The sequence below is a fragment of the Camarhynchus parvulus genome, chromosome 3 (assembly GCF_901933205.1).
Source record: "Camarhynchus parvulus chromosome 3, STF_HiC, whole genome shotgun sequence".
NCBI lineage: Eukaryota > Metazoa > Chordata > Aves > Passeriformes > Thraupidae > Camarhynchus > Camarhynchus parvulus.
Genome location: NC_044573.1, coordinates 104110784 through 104130510, shown reverse-complemented (window position 1 = coordinate 104130510; position 19727 = coordinate 104110784). Strand labels below are relative to the sequence as shown.

The window sequence follows — 19727 nt, the reverse complement described above, 5'->3', positions numbered from 1 at the left end:
AGTGGAAAAAAAAAAAAGGTCATGTAGATATCGTTTGCACTGAGATGCCTACCCCATAGCGGAAGATGAATATTGTGAGCAAATATGATTAATACTACACTAGAAAGGTTTTCTTCAGTGTCTTTTCACAGTTTTGAGAATGCCCTTTGATTTTCTAGCTTTCCAGAAACCCATCACCTTGTGTCCACCTTCACCATAGTCTGTTATCATCATGCTCTGTTACCTTTCTTAGCTTATGTTATCTGAAAAACTTGTATTTATTAACATTACATAGTGCAAACTTCATATGCTCTTTAACAAAACTGTGGTTGCTTCTAAATACATTTCTTAAAAAGATGTTTTCACCTCTTCCCCCCAAATACTTAAGAAAAAATTTCCATAAGTGTTGTGTATCTGTATGACATTCAGGACATGGTTGAGATTTTATACCTATTCAGGCAATAATGTATGACAGACACAGATCTCATTAGCAATGCTCCAGAGAGCCTAAAACTTTCCCTCACTAAAGTTGCTTGAGTTAATGTAGATCTTCCTGTGGCCATCAAGTTTTCACAATGTTGTCTCTTTTAAGATTCTTGACCAGAGTCTTTGGAATGTCTTAATGAATTAAATTCAGCATTGTTTATCTATTGTTCTGTTCATTCTCAAAGAATGCTATCATAGCAGAACTAAATAATTTACTCTTATGGAATTCATGCTGATGTGTCACTGTCATATTGTAGGTTGCAGTGTGATGTTTGGCTAGAGTTACCTGTCCATGTGTTTTTATTAGATGGACATGTATTTTCATTTTTTAAGGCTAAGGTTGGTAGGAGTAGTTGCATTCTATAGGCATGTGTTTTGACAGATGGAGAGAAGCTTTTTATGTTAATTTTTCAACATTCATCCTCTGCAAGACTTCCAGCTCTTCCTGGCTACTGGGAAATTAAGAATTGGTGATTCAGTCTTTAATTTTGATCCATCTGCTCAAACTAATGAGATATCTCATTTGTAGGCTTCACTTTGAATTACCAAATGCAACTGAAACAATAACATTTGTCTTACAGCACAATTCTCTTCTTGTTTAACTTGAGGAAGTTTGATAAATGGCTTGCCCTACAGACTTTTCTGGGGTTTTTGTTACAGAAACTTCCTGTTGTGACTAAAAAAGATCAGAAAATGTCCCAAAGGTTTCCAAGTACTTTTAAATCAGTGTGCTCATTTGGAAGGATTGCTAACAGTATAGAAATCTGTTGGAAGTTTTCTCTGGCAGATCCTACCTCCTAAGACAGCTTTAAGTGAGAACCTCTGGTGCTCTTAAGTCTGCTTTTCTGGGACTGTCCTTCCATGCTTGATATTAGTTGGTGAATATTTGTTTTCATGTCATACTTTAAATTTGCTATGTTCTGATATAATCTAAAAAGATGTCAGATCTTCCTGGACTAACTTGCACTGTCAGAGTTTTATTTCTACCTCTTAATAAACCAAAGATACTTTAAATTAAGAAAAAAGAAATGGTGCACCCTTTTTCAGAAAATATGACTCCATGCTCAGTTGCAGGTGGAGTATTTTTCCAGCATTTCTCTTCCAGGATGCTCTTCACTTAAATCTAGGTGAAGGCTAGGGGACTGAAAGTTATCATTCCTCAGTGTTATTACAGCTGTATTTTTTCAGACAGTCACCAGTAGTGGGCCACATCAACCAAAAGAATTATTTCAGATAGAAAGCTGAAAAAAAATCTCATTTTACAGCCCTGTGAGAAGGGCATCTAATGGCAACAAGTTCAGGGGTGCAAGTAGCACCTTTCTGAGACAGCCTGTGGAGAATCTCATGAGATCAGCAAAGAGGGTGACTGAAGAGTGCACGTGCCAGCATAATTTTTATAATAAACTGAAACATTACATTACTGGCTGGGTGTGTGTTGACACAGGCAGGTGGCCAGAACAATCACAAACCCAGGCTGAAATGTGAAGATTTAATTTTTTTCATTGCCTCACTGACTGGAGGACCCTGAAGCAGCACCTGGGCAGCAGAGACACAGGAGGGGCAGCACAGGCACTGCCAGGCTCAGCCCTTCTGATGGGCAGTGGGGCTGCTGTTTGCACCCATTTACCACATATTGTACCACCCTGCTGTGCTCTTCATGTGCTTTGTATGATTTCTGAGCTTCAATCTCTCTCTCAGGACAGCAGTCTCAGGCTTATCCATGAGAGTGCCTCCAAGTCTCTGTGAACAACTATGTTATGTCAACAAAGATATTCTACTTCTCAAAACAGAGGATAAACAGCAGAAAACATAATATATGAGATTTCCCATACTGTTAATCTCCAGGCCTAGGCAATCCCAGCTGCAAGGTCACTTGAGTGAATCTACCATCCTCCTCACCATTCTTCCACTTTTAATCTTTTCTTTCCAACAGCAGTTTAGGATAATGCATATCATACTGTATTTATCAACAATTTATGACAATAACTTGACACCCATGTCATGTTATGATTTGAGAAATTTGAGAAATTTTTAGGAGTTTTGAGAAATAACATAGTATGTTTAAGATTTTGGGTATTCCTCTAAAACATATAATGTAAATTTTGATTTCATGTTAAATTCCTTTATCTAATATATTAAACTGCTGCTCTCAAGGTTCAGTTGTTTAAGTTGTTTAAGTTAGTATCCTAGGGAGTTAACTATTTTTCACTTTGACTCATAAATTCACATCCATTATGTCTCCTCCTGTTACTGAGTCTTTGCTGGTTTATCTCATTAGCTTGGTTACCAGGAGATGATCTCACATTTCTCCCATTGCCCCCATCACCTCTTAAATATTTTTGCTGTTATGAGTTTGTCAGAACCTTAATATTTGCTATCTTTCCTTTTTTTCTTTCCTTTTTTTTTTGGTCTGAAATTCTTTCAAGCAAAAAATCCCATAAATTTCTTGTACTATCAATTAAAAGAGTTGTTGCTGATGTCCTTGAAAGCTTTTGAAGTAGGTTCTTCCTCAAACTTCAGTCATAAAATTCTTCTTTTGCCACTCTCCTCAGACTATGCATCTCTTTTGTTTTTCCATTTTTTTGTTATTTTTTTCTTATAAGTGATTCTCTTTGATACTACTTAAACCTTCAAAAGAAGTCCTGTGTTTTCTTAGCCCTTGGTGTTGTTTCAGCAGGTCTCTTAGATTTTCTCTCTGCACCTTATTCTCCTGTATGGCTTTCTTTGCTGACTTTCAATACTCTGTTACTCATCTTCAGTCACAGGTATCTAAGTTTCAGTCCTGGTTCCATATCCAATCCACTTTGCTCCTTTGCCATTTTGTCTGTTTATGACAGTTTTTATCTTGGAGTGTCCTTGGCTTTCTCTTATCTTCTGAAACCTCTTTTCCTTTTTAAGACAATAATTCCTATTTTCCCTTTGCTTTTGGGACTTTTCTGTGTAAGTCTGACATGACAGTATCTTTTCTTTCACTAGTTCTGGTATACTGGGAAACTCCAGGAGCTGAACTTGACGATCCATGACTGTGCCTTCTGGCTCAGCTTTTTCTGTAATTCCTTGAAAGTTCATTTTCTCACTGAGCTTGCTGTTTTCAGTTCATAGCAAAAACTGGCTGTTCTGTAGGAGCTCTGACACCTTTCTGAGCTTCTCATTCCCCAGCTGTTTATGGTTCAAGGTGTCAGTACATAAAAACTGAGGACACATCATGGCTTTGCAAGAAGTGGTTTCATTATGCAAGGAACAGCTTTTCTAGTGGGGAAAGATGTCAAATTGTTGCAAAGAACTTGGATTTTTGAAATGCTGTATGGTATTGAAAGCCTCAACACAACATCACAAAGGGAATGCAGTAGTAGTAATTGCACAAAATTAGCAACAACTCCACTTAACTAAAGCTAATAACTGCAAGCCAGTAGAGATACAACAACCCTTTTTTGAATTAACATGCTAGAAATCTCACTACTGGGATGAAAAATGTGGATGAAAAGTAACAATGGTCAGCTTTATACAAACCATCTGTTCTTGTTGAGGCACTGTGAGTGGTGATTTCACTTCCCATTTTCAGTTCAGTTTTTTTAACCTTTTGAAGAAAGTGCTTTTTGAAGTACATTGTTAGTTTCTGAGCTTTTACTCTTCTCATTTGAGCTAGTTTTTTAGGTTTGGCTGGACTGTGTTCTCTTCTGCTTTTGTAGTATTGTCTCAACTGCATCTGATTTACCTGTCATGAGCTTTTACCTTCTATCTATTAAAATTAAATGAATGTGCAGAATAGAGCCATGTATAGTTGTAACCTTTTTAATTAGTCTATGCGTTGGGTGGTTACTACACAGTTTTCTGGAGATCAAGATTGCTTCATTAATTAGAATTTATGTTCTTAATTAAAATGTTGTCTTACACTACTGGTCCACATTTAGTTCATTAGAAATCATTTTGAGGTGCAATAATTTTTTTAAAGGTTTGGAATAATTTCTAAGTGTCACCTTGCACAGATTTTTAATAGTTTACTCTTTCAAATCAGGAGTTTTGTTGTCTCAGGTCAGAAACAAATTGTACTCAAACTTAAATAGTCAGAACTGGTTCTGTGATGCATATTGCACATAAAGCATTCACTTCATCTGTAATTGTTCTCTATGTACAAAAATTGACTTGAACTTTGCAGTACTCAGAAGTGTCATCTTGTTTTTCTGTGCTATCTTAAACTAAAAAAGAAACAGAGTAGTTAATTTAAATCTATTATATTAAATTGTCAGCAGTGAATTTGACAGGTATTAATTTCATCCGTAAAAATGATGGATTAAATTTCTTTATTATCAGTTTTCCAGCTGTTATTTGGCTGCAGAAGCCATGTGAAGATAAAAGTTTAATAAGCTTAGTTACTGGAGCTGTTGACAATGCTTTTATAGCCATGTCTTGAGATAAGATTTAATAAAACATTATTTTCTTCAGAGGTCTTTCTGGGACTTAGTACCTTGAGAATTAAGCTTGTCCCAGTATTTTTTTCCTCGGTGAAATAGTATTTATAGCATGCTTTGGACAAATAAGTCTGAGAATTTTCAGAGTTTATTAACATGTATTCTTCATCTAGATTGGGGTTGTTTTCTAGATTTTCGTTTTAGTGCTTAAAGGGTATTTCAGCCTGAGTTTTTGTGTCTCTGTATCTGCACAGATTGTTTCTCTTTCATCATCTGGTGTAGCTTATTTGCATATATATATATGTATATATTGCTTCTACATTTATATGTGTGCACATGTATGAATAAAAATAGACAAATACAGAAGGTAAAGTGACCTGACAGGATAACTAAATTATGACTGATTTTAAATGTTATTTCTCTGTCAGCTGATTAAATGAAGAATTGAGGTTTTGGATCATTTTCTTTTGCAGTTTTTGCACAATTAGGGCCCATTTCTACGTGAGGTTTCTTTAACAAAATCACAAAGTAATTCAGTGATGGTGCACTATTTTTATGTTCTGCCTCTTCATCATTTATTTATGCTCTTCATTTCCACAATAACTGCCTTTTCAACTTTAAGGATATTATAGTTAATATAATCTTCTACCTGTTTAAATGAAATTTTGTTTCTTAGTTTAATTGAAAATAGTATATTGATGTGCTGTGCACTTCAAAAAGTGCTTTATACCAGATGTTTCATGTTATTGTCAAATGATATGTATGTATTATTTTTCTCTATATTTTCTGGCCAAATACATTTGACTTTCAACATATACCTTGTCAGCTGCCTTTATGAAACACTGAGGAAATTGCTGGAAATGGATGCCATAACATGTTATGTGTATAAAACCCCATAATTCTTCAATTAGGGAGCCTTCTAAATGTTTATGTGCAATGTTTCTATGCAGTATGCTAATTTTTGCATGTACATTTGTATTTATATAATAGTTTGTCTGTATATGTGTACTCAGGTGTTCACAATGAATTTATGTAGACCAGAAACACCAATTTAATATTTACTTGTTAATTATGAGTACATGAGGTGTTCAGTTTATGTCTGCAGTCCTGCACAGCTACACAGTGTTGTTGGTATTGGTAATTACAGCTGAGGTAGCGAGGTCTACTGTTTAGAATTATTCTTCTTCTGATATTATGAATTTGCATTGAATCATTAAAACAAAAAAAAAAGTCAAATTTAATTCCAGATGAGCAACTTCTCATAGCCTAAAATTTTATTTAAATTAAGTAACTGATAGTTGCATTCTGAGCCAGCTGGCCTCTTGTGGGTGACCTAAGTGTTGAGTTGCAGATTTACTGCATGCAAGTGTGCCAAAAGCAAGTTTGACCAAACTTGCAGCCATATATGATGAGTTTTAGTAGCTCTGTGTTAAAAGCTGTTTTTCAGATATGACATTGCAGAACATTAGCAGTCTAGAAGATTGTGGGAAGTTAAATCTGTGCATTTCTGTCAGCTGCACGTTATATTTCAGTGAGAATTCAATGGCAAGGTTAAATACTCCAAAAGATACATTGAGCATTGTCAGTGGTTCAAAGCTTTTGAAAATTCCTGCCCTGTAGCTCTGAAAGAAATAGATCTGTATGCTTAATTTATCATCATAATATCAACTATATAAATAAAATATCTGATTTTTTGTCATAACATCTGTAAATTATCACCAAGGCAGCTACTGTCCACCAAGACCTTATGCCTGTCACAGTCCTTTTAACAGGTGTAACCTGAGAATCCAATGGTAATGTCTTTGATGGGTTTCAATTAGAAATACACAGAAACATAGGTTGCTGTAGAAAATAAAGCATTTTGAGGAATCCATGAGGATGGTAAATAAATTTTCACTAAGTTGCATCAGGAAATTTGCTTTATACTTCTAATCACTTTCGAGACTATGAAGTTTCTCATTTATGTAATTCTGTGGAGTTGAGAGTTTTCTTTGTGGCTACTGAAAAGGTGATTCCAGAATATATTACATTTGGATAATTGCATGCCTTTTAATCATGAGGTATTTATGATACTCTTATTTAGGCTACGATATTTTGATACGGTATGCTAGGTATGTAGCATGTGGGTTTAGGAGCAAGATTCAATTTGTTCAAGCACAGTTTATTACCATTAACAATAAATGCATCATTTAAGTTCTTCATAACTTAGTAAGTTTCATGTGAAAAACACTGCTTGTCATTGAAAGCAGTTCTTTATTTTTCTGATGATATAGAAAACCTGTTGGTTAGGAGCAAAAATCTGGATAAAGGTCTGTCTTTAAATCAGTGCTGATAAAAAATAAATTAGAAATCATGACTTTTAGTCATGTTCTTTTAGTTGTTTAGGAGGTTTATGTTACCAAAACCAGAAGATAGAGGTGGCAACTGGCAACATGGCAACTTTCTTAATCTTTTTTTGCTTAAGTAAAAGTAACGGGAATAGATATAAAGATTTCTCGAGTATCTTCTATGTTCCCTTCCTTCAGTAAAGCTGAATAGAATCTGCTTATGACTACTGACTCCTGGGTCATTTTTGCATATTATGAATGTTAGACATGTGAGTATAGGTTTGAAAACATAAGAGACATGGTGAACATGACAACTCTTAATCTAGAGTGATATTCGTTGAAAATATAGTTTATTATACAACAGAAACATATTTTGTTATACAAAGTCAAAATAGTTAGTGTCAAAACAGGACAAAGTGAAATGCTTGAAACAAATTATTGCATGATCTTGTTTTTCTAAAAAAAGATACAGTGAAAAGCTGCTTATAATTTTGAATAATAATTGTCATTCAAGTCCATTGGCATCTGCAAAAATGCAATTGTTAACTGCCTAATGACATATATTTGCATAGTAATAGACTAGCTATTCTTGCTTAATTTTCTATACAAGAATAGTTATTGCTATTTCTATTTCTATCCTGTCAATTAAAATTCAGAATAATTTCTACTACCTGTAGAAGTCAGTAAAGTATTGTTTGTTTGTCTTATTTTTAATTCACCCTCTGCTTTAATTTTCACTCTATTCATTTTTCCTCTGCAGTTTGTGATATATTTGGCTAACGCTACAAATGGAAGATAGCACAGATCCTATTATAGTGTTCTGAAACAGGTTTTCTTTAGTGGAAAATGTATATAACTGTTGTTTAAAGGCAAAGTTGTCAAGTTTCATGTGGGCAAGTAATTTTCACTTGAATCATCCTCCCATAAGTACTGCTGTGTGAACACTGGCTGTTCTCCAATGTAAAAGTTTGATGTCATGGGAGTTTCCTATTTTAATGCTAGAGGCTTAGTGTCACTTAAAGTCCATAACTGTTTTATCCATAACCTTGAAATACATCCATATATCCATAGCCTGGAAATGACAGCAAACCCCTGTATCTTTCAGTTCTATATAGTGGCAGAGGACACAATGTTCTGTTTTACACGGGCATAGCTGAGTGCCTCTCTGCAATGCCTGTGTATTGCTACATGCAGCATATGGAACAAAAGGGAGAAATTAGGGATTTGCATCCCTAATTGCTGAGCTAAGATGTTATTGAGATCAGAGATGTGATGTTGTGCCTCACATGACTGAGTGCTGCAATGGATGGAAACAGAATCTTGAGCAAGGTCAAGGTTAGGGCAGCAAGAAGCTTGTGTGTGAGAGCACAGCAGGGGTACCTGGAGCTCTGCCTAGGGATGGATGATGAGCCAGCTGGGAGTTTAGGAGGAGGATTAGCCAATAGATAGACATAAGCAATGTTGATTTTGCTACAGACACTGCTCAGGAATAAAGTAAATGAGGCCTTCTTCAGACAACTAGAAGAAGCCTCATGTTTGTAGTCCCTGGTCTTCTAGGGAGACTTTACCACTGCAATGTCTGCTGGAGAGACAGCACAGCAGAGCAAAAGCAATCCAGTAAGTTTCTGGAGTGTGTTGATGACAATTTCCCAACACAGATGATTGAGGAGCTGGTGAAGGTTGATGCTGTGCTGTACCTTGTATTTACAAAAAGGGCAAGACAGGTTGGGGATCTGAATGCTGGGAAATGTTTTGGCTGCAGTGACAATGAGATGGTGGAGTTCTAGATTTTAATGATGGGAACAAGGCAAAAAGCTGCACTGTCCTGGGCTGCATGAGAACACTTTGTCCTTTTCAGAAATCTTGAAAGAATCCTATGACAGGTGGTCTGGAACAGCTAGGGGATTTTCAGGTATCAGATCTTCCAAGCTCAAGAACAGTCCATCCTGATGTGCAGAAAATCAAGCAAATGGCCCAAGGCAAGTGTGGATGAGAAAGAAACTCCTGGCAAACATGATAAGGAAGCAGACAGGAGGGTAAAGCAGAGACAGAAGACCTAGGAGTAATATAAAACCACTGTCCAACCATGCAGAAATAGGATTAGGAAAGCCAAACTCTGTTTGAAAGTGAATCTGGCAAGGTGTGTGAAGGGCAGCAAGAGGGGCTTCCACAAGTACAGCAGCAGCAGGAAGGCAGCTAAGGAAAATGATGGCTCTTTATTGAATGGGGCAGCAAACCTTGTGAAATGAAATATCTGTAACACCGAGCTATTCAATGTCCTCTTTGCCTTGGTCTTGCTAGTGAGATTTGCCTAGGAATCCCAGAGTCCCTGGGGCAAATGGGAAAGATCATACTGATCCTTAGTCATACCCTTACTGTAAGAGAAATAAAAATTAAGAATAAGAAATATGATAGTATCTCAAAATTTGTGTAATAGAGCATTTTTTATGGATAGATGTAAAACACACAAGGCAAAATGAAAGGGCCAATAGGAAGAAAATAAAGAACTTCCACTGTAATGTCCCTACCAGAACCCTTTACATAATTTCATGAATGGCATGAAGATGAGCTGGGGGAGGTTTAGGTTGGACATTAGAAAAATATTTTTCACCCAGAGAGTGCTTGGGCACTGGAACAGGCTCCCCAGGGAAGTGGTCACAGCACCAGCCTGACAGAATTCAAAAAGAATTTGGACAGTGCTCTTGGGCACATGGTGGGATTCTTGGGGTTTTCCCGTGCCAAGCCAGGAGAAGGACTTTGATAATCCTTGTAGTTCTGTTCCAACTCAAAAAATTCTGTGATTCATAAACAATAAAAAAATTAGATGGGACTGTGCAATAAAGCATTCACTAGGGTAGTCACATTTTAAGTAAATATACATTAAAAAATTTCCACATTAAAAAAAAATACAGAAATTGAAATTATAGGGCACATGTCTAAACAGTACTATTATTGCAGATAAATAAATAAGTGCACAATGCAATAGTAAAAATATCTGCACAGTTGAGTAATTACCCCTTAAAACCTAGTATATCAAAATAGAAAGGTAGTTAGATAAATAGTGATGATAAATAGATTTTTATGAGATTATATAGACTGTTTTGAAAAATCCTAGGTTTTGTTTTAACAGGGATGATCAGAAGTAATTTATTTGAGTGAATAAATCAAAATTTAGAGAGTGATTAATGGCAACCTATCAAGACTTCAAAATATATCACCTTGCATTTTTGATTAGCTGATGAAACATATATTTCGTTGTTATTAATTAATATTTTCTGTTAAAATATTGTGTGGTATTTTGCAGCTTTGTTCTACAGCACAGTTTCCTAAATATTTCTCTTTAATTTTATTTGACTTCTCAACTTTGAATGAAAATTCATATATTCCAATCCACATTATTTAATGTTATGTGATGAGTAAATGCAGTCTGCCTTTAAATTGTGATTTTTTTGTAGACAAGGATATAAAAAATGTCTCATTAACACTAGTTTGTAGGCAGCATAGTAATCCTTCAGTTTTCTGTAGTAAAAGATCTTAGTACACATGCAAATTATATCAATATTTCTTTTAAATACAAGATGTACTAACATTAATTAAAATAATTAGAAAGTAAATTCAAATTCTCTTGTTGCCTTAGTAAGTGACAGCCTGTTCAGCTTTTTCCATTCCCATGGTGTTGTTTAATGTGCAGAAAGACTTTAATATGCAAAATACCAAAATCTGCTGAAAGCAAAAATAAGATTTCTAAGTTAGACTTTTTAAGCTTTAGTATAGGTCAACTTATGAAATTTCTTATTTATTGCTGTTTTTTTAGTTATTAGTTCTGGATAGTACTTCATGAGTTACTGGACTTGGTGAAAGGAATTGGAAATCACATTTATACACTGCTATGCTATCAGTTAGATCTGGTAATCTAAGATATCCTGATTTAGCATCATTTTTGATCAAGAGCCATTAGTGAGCTCTGTGTGTTGTTTTCATGTATATTTTGGATGTAATATACTTTCATTCTGTAAATGTTGGGCATTGCAGTTTTGAACTGTGTCTTGGCAGTTTGGGAGAAATCACAGCATGAGAGAAAAGAGTTTTATTAATCTTTAGAATTAGGCTACATGTTAGAGTTTTACTTAGTCTGTAAGGTGGTTCCATTTAATGATGTGGAGGGAAATGTTTTTAACATAAATAGGTGTCATTAGCAGTCCTTGGGGAAAAGCATTGAAACTTTTTTAGGAATTGAGTTTTGTAAAATACTTGGAGAAGTTTTCATGCTGACCTCAAGGCAGAAGATGTTTGGACAGATTAATCTGTTGATCAATATCCCTAACTGTTCATTTTCAGTAGAAGTAATACCCAGATCAAGAACCACATAAAAGAACGTTATAAGATTTAGCTGTGTGAAGCCGAACAGTGTCTTGAGGCTAAGATATAGATACTTGTTTCTTTACCACATAATTAATATCAACATTGAATTAAATAAATTCATTCTTTAGTCTTAGTTTCTTTGAAAGGTATGAGGCAAAGTGGCTGACAAAACCTAGGCCTTCTCTCATCGAGCAGAGGTGTTCAGTAAGAGAATTGCTGAACTCAAGCATTCAGGTGACCAGCACTTTTAATAGGAAGATGGAAAGATAACTGAAAGAGTCAGCATGTTTCCCCAGAAAAATGATGCAACATTTTAAGGCTATCATAGAGAATGTCAGTTTGAGATATGTATTTTCCAGCAGGAAAAGTTAATCCAAGCATCTATGCTGTCCAAGGCAAAAGAAATGTATTTCAAGGTATTTCAAGTACCTGATTATACATTTTTAGTAATAATAGCACACTTCTCTGTGCTTTGGTGATGCACTAACATCTTTCATAAAGATTAAAACCTGGAATATGCAACTCTTTGGGGAATGCAAGCAGTTCCTGCTGTGAATTTTAAACAAAGTCTTCAGTAAAAGGTTTGATTTGTTTTATACTTTGCAAAAATTCTGAGGAGGTAACCTAGCTAGAGACATTTGCTTTCCCCTTTCTTGTATATTTTTTATTATTTAAAAGCTTTGGTTTCAGGAGAGCAGCAGCAGATGCTTTCAGCACCAGGGCTATATACACCAGAGCTGGCTTTGAACTGCAAAGTACAGATCTAATTACACAGCTTGTAACTGTGGAACCACTTCTCTCTATTCTAAATTACTTTTCCTAACTTATTTGCATAATGTAATGCACAGAGATTTTGCCACTGAAATATAATATTCTCTGACACAGTTAGGACAGGCTAAATTAACCCTCCTAAGACTATATTGCTGTCTTACAGTATATTTGAATGTTTACTGACTTCATTGGGGAAAAAAACATCCAACAAGGTGTTATATGTCAATTTTTAGCTAGGGCTGGTTCTTTAAAAACATGTTGTGATGTACAGAGATTACAAGATGTAACGATATACAGAGATTGTTGTCTGTCTGAAAAGTTCTGGTTTTTTAGTCAACAATTTTGCAATCACTTGAAATTTTTTCAAGTGTTGATATGTGATCATTTAACACATAAAAGCCAATGAATCCAGCTCTGAATTATTAAATCAGTGGCAGATAAATATCAAAGAAAAGTGCTGCACATCTGAAAATTAAGTGTCTATAAGAACTGTAGAAAGGCTTCTGGGTAGAGGACAGTTGCACAATGATTGTTTCTTAGTTATTGTCTGCATACTAAGGTCTTACTGAATGAATGATTGCAATGGTGTCAGAGACTGTCATACATGTAGGCAGAAGCTTTAGAAATCAGAACTGAAGTTTTGTTCCAAGCCTCTGCTAACTAAAAGCAGAAACGTGTGTAGGGGTTTTTTTGTTTATACTTGCTGAATTTACTGAAATTTATTGAGTATAATAGGCAGAAGAGAAAGGGAACTCAATGTGGTCCCAATCCATCTGTGCCATTCCAGTTCTTGAAGCGTCTCTACTGAGTGCCTCTGACTATCAAAGTTTCTAAAGCCCACAGGGTTGTTTCTAGACATACATTATGGCAGGCAGTAATCAGAAAGAAAGAAAGAAAGAATATTTTAGTTGTTCTTAGGTAAAAGACTCCAACTCTTTTTTGAGATCTCTTGACATTCTCAACAGCATGAAAAAAAAAAGTAAAAAATATTTCTCTCAAACAGTTTGTGTTCATGGCTTTTGAACATTGCATTAGTGGTCCTGCTGTTAACCATGGTAATATTCTTTTAACTGTGAGCATTGCAGAGTAGTTCTCTTCTGTTTGATTGGTTGTTCTTTTCTCACATAGCCAAGTTGTAGCATCAGAATGTTTATCAGCCCAGTATTTGTTTCCAGATCATTTAGGATGTGTCAAATAACACAACTCTCTACATCAATGTTAATCTTAGTACTGTGTGAACATGAAGTATTTATGGCCAACAATTTTTCTCTATTTTTAAGGACTTAAGAATTTTTTAAAAATACAATCTCCTCAAAAGCTCTTTGAAAATATTAAATAACAATGTAGGCAGGATCATCCTTTAATTGCCTTTGAATGGCGTTAGTTTTCATCAGTATGTCATGTATTAACTAGTTTTTGTCATTCCCATAGGCAATATTTTGTAATTAAAGAGTTTTCATTATTTGATTAAACCTTTTTTATTATTTCTCATTGGCCCTGTTTCTTTCTGTCTAAAGGTCATGGTGTTTGTTCATGCTAGAAATGCTACAGTACGAACTGCTATGGCTCTTCGAGAAAAAGCAAAAAACAATGGTCATATTTGTCACTTCTTGTCACCCCAAGGGTCAGAATATGGACAAGCTGAAAAACAGGTAAGTGAATAATTTACGCTGGTAGTCTTTTCAGTCTTGGAATTGATATTTTTTACAAGACAGTCCAGCATGGGAATAGATGCAGCATTTCTGAGCTTCTGGGAGAATTTTGCTTTGAAAAGTCATATGAGGTTGCTGAATGGAATAGGGGAGCAGGAGTAATAGTAAAGGAAGAGCAAAGTCTTGTTATTTCCAGTTTGTTAAGATAAAGCTGATAACTGTGTTGTTCACCTTGCACTACTTGACAGTAACTATCATGTTTGCAGCTAAGGAAGTCTCTAAACCACCAGTTTCAAGGAATATGCTATTATATCTGCTGAAATAATATTTCCATAACAATTCTTAATTCTGTGCTGTGTGTGGCATTTATATTTGGTGATATCAACTGAAGGCCAAAGACTAGATTTAGCAGTGTCTTTTTAAGATCCCATGAAAAATAAGGTTCTTTCTCTTTCCACAATTAATTTCTCCCCATGAACATAGAGAAGATACTTACTGCAGAAGTTTTAATACATATGGGAGATGCTTTCTTGCACTGGCAAATATATCTATAAACTCTTCAGTATTTTTTACCTGTGAATTACAATCTTCTGAGGGTTTTAGGTTCTTGTATCTGTTGTTAGCTATAATAAATATGTTACTTTATTGTATACCTGTGAAGAAAATGTGAAAAGATTCATTCAGTCTTAGTAATTATGAATGGAGCATAGATTTCTGAAACGTGGAGAAATCAGGATAAATTATATTCTTTTTGGCAAGATGCTTCTGAGAGCTATAATAAATATTTTAAAAGTATGCTCTTATAGGTTGATATCATTATATTTCATAACATAGCATATTTTAAAGCCCCTCTTTTTCTAGTAGATGCTAGTATCTGCTGTATTATAAAAATAACATCAAACTTGAACTTGAAGACCCCATGTTTCTACTATAGCACTAATCGATGCTGAGCCTTTTCTCATTAGATTTCTTGGAAAAAAACTTAAACTCTTCATTTATTAAAAATGTCAGTTTTTTATTGGTAATAGAAGAAAAAACTAAGCTATTGAAAATACTAGTGCTTATTTAGATAGTCAAAGTTATTGCCAAAGAAATCAAGAAAATTTTTATGCTTATTTCAGCAGTGCATATTTTTTGAGATATTTGTCAAAGAAGTATTCATCCAACTCACTGTGTATGTCAGTGAAAACAGCTCCTGTAAAGATACTTTTCATTAGTTTTACTTTTCATTAATTAATTGAATTAGATTAAATAATTAGAAAGCATATTCCTGTGTCAGTGGAAACCACAAAACTGTCACAGAGGAAAGTTCTAAACCTGTTTGGAATATGTGTGATATGAATGTGGTTTGATGTGCTGTAATGCTTGTTACTTGTGGAAATAGCAGTAGATTTCATCTCTGAGGCAGTGCACCAAATGCACCGAACTGGAAAGCACAGACAGGGAAGTGGAGGAGAGGGAGTTGTGTTCTCTATTAGGTTGATCTTTGACTGTGCAGAGCCCCACAGTGAAACTGGACATGTGCAGCTCCTGTCTGCTTCTAGGTGGCAGCAGGAAGGAAGGGACAGGGAGGTTCTGGCTGAGATCTGTTGTGGACTATCTGTCCAGGCAGATGTAGTGGTTGTGACTTACTCTAGTGGATGCTAGCAGAATTCTTCCCACTTCGTTTTCAACCATTATCTGGGATAGTGGCATTATTCAAGCCACCCATGATGTTCATAAGCTATGCTTAGGGACTGCTTTTGAGTCCAACCAGGCCCCTACTTTGCTGCTCAAGAATTGGTGACAGCCATTTCCATGAATGGCAAATTTCATTGTAGTGATTGAGTTCAGTATTCAGAGGAAGGTTGTGATGGTAAACAGTGAGACTTAGGACTTTGGGAGAGCAGTCTTTGGCTTATTTAGAGAATTACACACTAGAATCTTCTGGGAAGCTGCCATGAATCAGACAAATCTCTCTGCTTTTGGACTGAAGAAATGGCTTGAATAGAGAGGCTGAAAACACCACTGAAAACAGTGATGACTTGGCATCATGATTCAGGAAGTGAGGAAGAAACTGGGAAAGAGAGAGGTAAATGAAAGTAAGTATTTAAATTGTAAGCTTTACATGCTATTTATAAAAAATGCAAGTAAAATATTGTCACTATATAGGTTTATGTGAAATGTACTTGTTATTCTAAGCAAACTCCCAAGATAATTTGAATTCTTGTGTGGGAATACTACTCTTTTAATATGAAAATGTAAGCATCATCCCTTTTTCAGGAAAAGCTGTAGACAAGATCAGTACTAATGGTACACACTTCCAAGTGTTCTTACAGAGAAATTTGAGGCATGAAAATATAATGTGCAAAATCATGGAATTTTTCCCAACAGAATTTTAAAAATTCTTATAAATCAGTACCTAGGAAGAGTGTGGAAGATGAGGCAAAATGCACTTACAAACCAGGCTGGTGATGATTGTCTGGGAAAGCAAGAGCAAGTGTGACTGTCAATAACAGACCAAATTTATTACCAGATAAGAAGGAAAAGGTGTGAAGACCAGAGTGTCCTGGTTCCAGCCAGGATTGGGTTAATCTTTTTGGTAGCCAAGAGGGGACCTGGAGGTTATTCTGTACCAACTCACGTAATTGCTGGGGTCTGGGGGCAGAAGGAAGGGGGTGTCCTCTGGGCAGGAGGGGCTCCTTTTGGTCATGTAGGTGCAGCAGAGTAGTCTGGTAACAGCAGTTCCAGCAGACACACGTGAATTGTTCCCCTCTTTCTTGTGCCCTGTGTCATTAGTGTTGTTGCTGTTACTGTTTGTTTTCTTCCCTTCTGCTGTTTCCAGTAAATTGTTCTTATCTCAACCCATGATCTTCACCTTTTTGCCTCCATCCTCCTTTCCAGCACAAGGGGAGGCTGTGGGAGGGGGAGAAGCAAGCAAGCAGTGCATGGTTTCGAGACTCTCAGTGGGGAGCAGTAAATTGGGAAGTATCATCCCTAAACTACAACATATAGCAATGAATGAGAGGGAATTGTGTTCTCAAGCAAGGATCACATAACCTTCTTGTGTCTGTCTTGAGTCTTGCAATGGCTATGAAGAGACAGAAGAACTTTAAATTCTTCCAGTGATAAGTATATGTCATATGCACATATTACATGAGTGTAAATTTGGATTATCTTACTTCTTGTGCATGTAAGTGTGATCTAGATATTGGGGAAAAATACTATTATTTTCTTACTGATGTTAGTATTTTACACAAATTAGATACTGCCGTGTACTTAAGGTTTCCTTCACTGTCACATATAAATAAATCAGTAATGGGAATACTAAAAATAGAGTGAAGGCCTAGTCATACTGAAATCAGTAGCAAAACATCCCCAGTAACTTTTCCCAACATACTTCCATTGATCAATGGATCTCTTTCAGGATCCATTCAACAAACAAAGCTATATTCATTTCATTTACAATAAAAATTAATTACTTTGTTGATTCTGGCTCTGTTACCTAATAACTATTGTCTACAAAAGCAGTTTTCAAGATATTGAGGGAATTTGTGGTTTTATGTTCTCTGTTCATCAGAAACTTGCTGTTTAAACTAATACAAATGTACTGTATTGAAATAATTATGTCACAGCATGTATCTTTGAGGCATATTTTTATTTATATACAGTTAGCACAATAAAGATACTAATCAAATAAGATATATAGTCTGCCAAAGCAGCAACTGTGCATAAACAGCCATCAATAATCATAAAATGAGTAATATGCCAGCAACACTTCTCTGAGCAATTAAGACTCTTACATATGAAGACTTATGAGTACACCAAAGATTTCAGTGATTAGAGCATGTGGTGGGTTGTTATTAAAACTATTACTGTTCCATTTAAATTTTCTTTTTCTTTCTTAGCAGTAAATATTTCCAACAGAAGTAGCTATATTAAGAGCAGTAATGTGTGTGCATCTTACCAAAGGGTTTTACTGTCATGTATTTTGTCATAGGAACTTTCAGTGCCAGTATTTTTAAAGATTTCAAAGTGTAACAGATAAAGAAAGACACAAGGCACAGTGAAGTCAAGTTGGGTATAAAGAAGTTAGTTATTTTCCTTAACTTTCTACTTTCTTTCCAATAACCCATCCTGGAATTAGACACCAGAGCCTGGAATAGCAGTGCCTGAATCAAGTACAATGTTGCATTCAGGTATCCTGAAAGTGCAGTTTTCTCCTTCAATGGTAATTCTAATGCTGGAGAGGTTTACTGGCTAAGGTACAAACTTCAGTGTACACCACATTGGTGTACACACAAAGCCTACATTTATAGGCTTAAGTGACTGTCATCAGGAATTGTATCTGTACAGTTTTCTACCATTACAACTGTTAGGAAAAAAAAAAAAAAAAAGAAAATGTTATTGCAGACAACTGTGGTTCTAAACAGAACAAGTTAGAGCTGTAGAAATACTGCAGGGACACACTAATGGATTCATAGTTTTTGTGTACAAGAAGGACCAGCTGTTGTGAAATGTTTATAATGTGATGTAGGGAATTCAGCAAGGCACAAAATTCTGTTTGAGCTCCAGTAACAATTTCTAAAATGCTTATAGCCATGACATGTGTAATTCTTGATGTCTGAATTGGCCTGCCTAGTGCTCTAGACCCAGGATCTTATGCTAGCTCATTCATTGACTTAATCTCTTTTCCCTGAGAAAGTTTTTATTAATTTAAATAGCAAATTATTGTTGTTAAAGGTAGATCAAGCTACTCAGAAAGTCTTTCAGTGGCAAAGTTAGAGGGGCCAAGAGATTATACTGGGAAGAGCATTCACACTCCTCTTCCTTAGGCATTTGCTGTTCAAAGCAGCTATTGCTCTAGACAGACTGTGTGTCTGACCTGGTACAGCATTTCTTAACCTTACACCATAAATCAGATACATTTTATGCAATAAGTTGAGTATTAACATGATAAAACACGATTTTTAAGAGCTTTTCTAGGTTCTTTTTAAAATCTGTACTCCAAACATGACCTGGTTTCTTTGTTCCTGAAACCTCCAAGGTCATCTGTAGGTGGGCCAAGGGGTGGTGTGGAACTGATCTGTCCTTGCAAGCACTTACCATTCCTTCAGAGTGTTTCTATTTCCAAACTATACCTTTAATCAGCATGTTCATATTTTAAATTTTTGATCACTGGTACAAATATTAAATATCCATAGGTCAAATTGGATCTCCGAAGACATTGACATTCTGTCATGTGAAAGTTCCTATATACAATTAATTTCTTCAGTCATCATTGCCTGATTTTAATCTCTTTAATAAATGAAATTAATTTTATATAGTATTTAATTCCCAATGCTGCATCATATAAATGGAATGTCTGACAGAAGTTTAACTGTATTATATCACTGCTGTGTGATGCAAAGTGATTAATCTAAGCTTCATAATGATAATATCATGTTTGTCTGACAAGAGCTATCTTGTATAAATGGATGTTTATTGGCACTGTTCCCAAATTTAGCAGACTACAGGCCATTCAGTCTTGCCATTTCATTTGACATGAAATTTAGCAATACCTGGCAGAGAATAATCTTGATAATGTAATAAAGTCCTTATTTTGTATTCTGTATGTAGTTTTTGCTGTAATGGATAAATAACATACTTAGAATCATCTGAAATCCAGTATATGACTTACAAGAATAAGGAATACTCAAACCATTCTAGTCTAGACACAGCAAATGGAAGTAAAGGCTACTTCACAGGATGAACTGAAAAAA

The 19727-nt window shown here is 35.4% G+C and overlaps 1 protein-coding gene across 4 annotated transcripts in view; it reads left to right on the top strand.

Annotated features, from left to right (window-relative positions):
* Nucleotides 1-19727, top strand: part of ASCC3 (activating signal cointegrator 1 complex subunit 3) — a 253479-nt gene that overhangs the window by 110769 nt on the left and 122983 nt on the right. For all 4 annotated transcript variants that reach the window (XM_030946651.1, XM_030946649.1, XM_030946650.1 and 1 more), the window contains one exon: nt 13852-13986. In XM_030946651.1, coding sequence (XP_030802511.1) covers nt 13852-13986 — 135 coding nt within the window. The remainder of the gene's footprint in view (nt 1-13851; nt 13987-19727) is intronic.